The following is a 4,974-nucleotide window of genomic DNA, read 5'->3' on the forward strand; positions in this document are numbered from 1 at the left end:
CATAGGGTAGCTCTATTTTTAATTTTTTGAGGCACCTCCACACTGTTTTCCAAAGTGGCTGTACCAACTTGCATTCCCACCAACAGTGTAAGAGGGTTTCCCTTTCTCCACAACCTCTCCAACATTTGTTGTTTCTTGCCTTGTCAGTTTTTGCCATTCTAACTGCTGTAAGGTGGTATCTCAAGGTGGTTTTGATTTGAATTTCCCTGATGGCTAATGATGATGAACATTTTTTCATGTGTCTGGTAGCCATTTGTATGTCTTCTTCAGAGAAGTGTCTGTTCATGTATTCTGCCCATTTTTTGACTTGATTATTTGTTTTTTGGGTGTTGAGTTGGAGAAGTTCTTTACAGATCTTGGATACCAGCCCTTTATCTGTAGTGTCATTTGCAAATATCTTCTCCCATTCTGTGGGTGGCCTCTTTGTTTGGTTGACTGTTTCCTTTGCTGTGCAGAAGTTTTTATTTTGATGAAGTTCCAAAAGTTTATTTTCGCTTTGTCTCACTAGCTTTTGGAGATGTATCTTGAAAGAAGTTGCTGTGGCCGATGTCAAAGAGCTTATTGCCTATGTTTTCCTCTAGGATTTTGATGGATTCCTGTCTCACATTGAGGTTTTTCATCCATTTTGAGTTTATCTTTATGTATGGTGTTAGGGAATGGTCGAGTTTCATTCTACTGCATGTGGCTGTCCAATTTTCCCAGCACCATTTATTGAAGAGACTCTCTTTTCTCCATTGCATATTTTTTTCCTACTTTGTCGGAAATTATTTGACCATGGAGTTGAGGGTCCACATCTGTTCTGTTCCATTGCACTATATATCTGTTTTTGTGCCAGTACCATGCTGTCTTGGGGATCACTGCTTTGTAATATAGCTTGAAATCAGGCAACGTGATGCCCCCAGGTTTGTTTTTCTTTTTCAACATTTCCTTGGCGATTTGGAGTCTTTTCTGATTCCATACAAATTTTAGGACTGTTTGTTCCAGCACTTTGAAAAATGTCATTGGAATTTTGATTGGGATGGCATTGAAGGTATAGATAACTCTGGGTAGCATAGATATTTTTTTGGGGGGGTTGTTAAATACATTTATTGTAAACTTTAGACACAAAAATAAGTTCTCTAGGCCATTCACATGCACATTAAAACCAAAAAGCTGCAAACTACAACAATGCATATAATTATACAAACGATGCCACTCTCTGATGTTTACAGAATTGCTGTCCATGCAAGGTGATCAGAGGCATTATCTATGAAGCCTTAAGATCCTGAAGTGTTGTTACTATCAAACCTCTGATTAATACTGTGAAGTAAGTGTTTTGAAAGGCAGTTCCACGAGTTGGCTAACATTTCTTTAAAGCAAATGACTGCTTCTAAGCTTAGCCTTACAAGAGATTTTGGTTGAACTAAAAATATAAGTATTTCATTACTGTGTGCAGCTCTGTGATGGACAAGAAAGTTATTGGCACACCCACCAAACACAATTACTTCTCCTTTGTCACTGGCACAAGCTGTATGCCATAATTTTGGTTTTTCAGTATAGGGATGATTAAACTGTATCCATTCATTTTTACTGATGCAGTAAGTCCAGGCATCACTCAGTGGCTGTTTATCAGTGGTAAATCCTCCAAAGAGAAAGAGATGATCTGAAGAAACTGGTGTTAGTGAGTACCAAGATTGGCCAACTGGGGATATGCCTTGTGCAATTAATTCGTTCCACTCCCATGTGTCCAAATTAAGATAGTGAAAATCATTCATTCTAGCATCAGTAGTAATAAGCTGACTCCAGATAAATGTTTCAGTGTCTAAAATATGTACATGATCATTCCATCCTCTTGGGTGGCTTGAATTCCAAAAAGATGTTTCATCAAATTCAAAAGTTCCCAATACTTTATCTTCAGGTAAATATCCATAACCTCCAAAAAATATTAACTTGTTTTTATATACCCAGACACCAAGTTTGTCCTTTGATGATGGAGGAATTCCTTGGCAATCAATCCTTTCCCACTGTAATACTCTGTCAGTAGACCTTGAATCCAGCATGTAGAACTTATTGGTATTGCCTCTTGAATGGTGTCCTCCGAACAAGTACAGCACCCTGTCTACACACACAGCACAGCTTCCTGACATGGAAGGAGGAACATCTCCTTCCATGTTAACTTTTTTCCATCTTCCAGGCTCCATATTGTAGATCCATAGTTCTTCTCTAGGCAGATAAAAGTCATATAATCCTCTGATTTGATTACTCTTGTAGCCGCCCCAGAGGAACATGTGGCACCTGATGCCCACGGCTATGTGGCCATTGCTCGCATGGGGCAGGCAAGCTCCATGGACACATAGCCCTTGTAGGCTGGTGCCAGCAAGTCGTCCGCCCGCAGATCCTCGTTGCCATCAGCCATCTTGAGGCTGCATTTTTGTTCACCAACAATCCTTGCACCCGAAAGGGGGGGAAGAGACAAAGGAAAAGGAAGAAATGCACAGCGGTGAGAGGTGAGCAGAAGGCGGCAGCTTGATTTGCGAATGTTGAACCACCCTTGCATCCCAAGGATAAATCCCACTTGGTCGTGGTGGATGATCCTTTTAATGTATTGTTGGATCCTATTAGCTAGGATTTTGTTGAGGATTATTCATCAGGGATATTGGTCTGAAATTCTCCTTTTTGATGGGGTCTTTGCCTGGTTTGGAGATTAAGGTAATGCTGGCCTCATAGAATGAGTCTGGAAGCTTTCCTTCTGTTTCTATTTTTTGAAGCAGCTTGAGGAGAATAGGTATTATTTCTTCTTTGAATGTTTGGTAGAATTCCCCAGGGAATCCATCAGGCCCTGGACTCTTGTTTTTTGGGAGGTGTTTGATCACTGCTTCAATCTCATTACTGGTTTTTGGCCTATTCAAGTTGTCAATTTCTTCCTGTTTCAGTCTTGGTAACTTATAGGTTTCCAGGAAGGCATCCATTTCATCCAGATTGCTCAGTTTCTTGCCATATAGTTGTTGATAATAATTTCTAATAATTGTTTCTATTTCCTTTGTGTCAATCGTGATCTCTCCCCTTTCATTCATAATTTTATTAATTTGGGTCCTTTCTCTTTTCTTGTGATTAGTCAGGCCAGGGCTTTACTGATCTTATTCATTCTTTCAAAGAACCAACTTCTAGTTTCACTGATCTGATCTACTGTGTTTCTGGTTTCTAATTCATTGATCTCTGCTCTAATCTTCATTATTTCTCTTCTAATGCATGGCTTAAGCATCGTTTGTTGCTTTTTCTCTAGTTCTTTAAGGTGTAGAGTTAATTGGTGAATTCGGGATTTTTCTATTTTTTTGAGTGAGGCTTGGATGGCTATGTATTCCCCCCTTAGGACCACCTTTGCAGTATCCCATAGGTTTTGGACAAATGTGTTTTCATTCTCATTGGTTTCCATGAATTGTTTAAGTTCTTCTTTGATTTCCTGGTTGACCCAAACATTCTGGAGCAGACTGGTCTTTAGCTACCAAGTGTTTGAATTTCTGCCAAATTTTTTCTTGTGATTGAGTTCCAGTTTTAAAGCATTATGGTCTGAGACTATGCAGGGAATAATCTCAATCTTTTGGTATTGGTTGAGACCTGATTTGTGACCCAGTATGTGGTGTGTTCTGGAGAAAGTTCCATGTGCGCTCAAGAAGAAGGAGTATTCCGTTGTTTTAGGGTGGAACGTTCTGTATATACTTATGAGGTCCATGTGGTCCAGTGTGTCATTCAAAGCTCTTGTTTCTTTGTTGATTTTCTGCTTAGATGATCTGTCTATTGCTGAGAGTGGAGTATTGAGGTCTTCTACAATTAACATATCAATATGACTCTATTTTTGTTAACAGTTGGCTTATGTAGATGGCTGCTCCCATGTCAGGGGCATAGATATTTACAATTGTTAGATCTTCTTGTTGGATAGACCCTTTAAGAATGATAGAGTGTCCTTCTGTGTCTCTAACTACAGACTTTAGTTTAAAATCTAATTTGTCTGATATAAGAATTCCTACCCCAGCTTTCTTTTGAGGTCCACTGGCATGGAAGATGGATCTCCATCCCTTCACTTTCAGTCTGGATGTATCTTTAGGTTCAAAATGAGTCTCTTGTAGACAGCATATGGATGGGTCCTGTCTTTTTATCCAATCTGCAACCCTGTGCCATTTTATGGCAGCATTTAGGTCATTCACACTGAGAGTGATATTGAAAGATATGAATTAATTGTCATCATGTTGCCTGTGAAGACCTTGTTTTTATAGATTGTCCCTGTAAATGTCTGTTGTATATCACTCTTGGGGTCTTTCTCCTTTTATAGAACCTCCCTTAATATTTCTTGCCGGGCCGGCTTAGTGGTCACATATTCTTTCAGTTTCTGCCGGTCTTGGAAGCTCTGCATCTCTCCATCCATTTGAAATGACAGCCTTGTCAGATAAAGTATTCTTGGCTGTATGTTTTTCTCATTTAGTACCCTGAATATGTCTTGCCAGGCCTTTCTGGCTTGCCAGGTCTCTGTGGATAGGTCTGACGTTATTCTGATGTTCCTCCCTCTGTACGTAAGGAATCTCTTCCCCCTAACTGTGCTTAAGATGGTTTGCTTGGCTCTAAGATTTGTGAGTTTTACTGTTACATGCTGGGGTGTTGTCCTGTTTTCCTTGATCTTGGGATGGGTCCTCTCTGCCTCTAGGACATGAATATTTGTTTCATTCCCCAGATTAGGGAAGTTCTCAGCTACAATTTGCTCAAATATATCTTCAAGTCCTTTCTCTCTCTCCACCCACTGCGGGATCCCAATAATTCTGACATTGGAACTTTTCATGTTGTCACTTATTTCTCTGATTCTATTTTCATGGATTCTGAGTTGTTTTTCCCTGGCCTCCTCTTTTCCCTTTTTATCTATTAAATTGTCTTCCAGGTCACTAATTCGTTCTTCTGACTCACTTACCCTAGCTGTTAGATTATTTAGATTAGATTGGATCTCATTGA

General features: G+C 39.6%; 1 protein-coding gene across 1 annotated transcript; it reads right to left on the reverse strand.

Annotated features, from left to right (window-relative positions):
* Positions 1-1,079: 1,079 nt before the first annotated feature.
* On the reverse strand, positions 1,080-2,395 carry LOC110584255 (kelch domain-containing protein 2-like). Its single transcript, XM_044911781.1, is given in 2 exon segments — positions 1,080-2,302; positions 2,305-2,395. Coding segments are annotated over 2 exon segments (1,137 nt in total). The 3' UTR covers positions 1,080-1,256.
* Positions 2,396-4,974: the final 2,579 nt, after the last annotated feature.

The sequence above is a fragment of the Neomonachus schauinslandi genome, chromosome X (genome assembly GCF_002201575.2).
Source record: "Neomonachus schauinslandi chromosome X, ASM220157v2, whole genome shotgun sequence".
Classification (NCBI taxonomy): domain Eukaryota; kingdom Metazoa; phylum Chordata; class Mammalia; order Carnivora; family Phocidae; genus Neomonachus; species Neomonachus schauinslandi.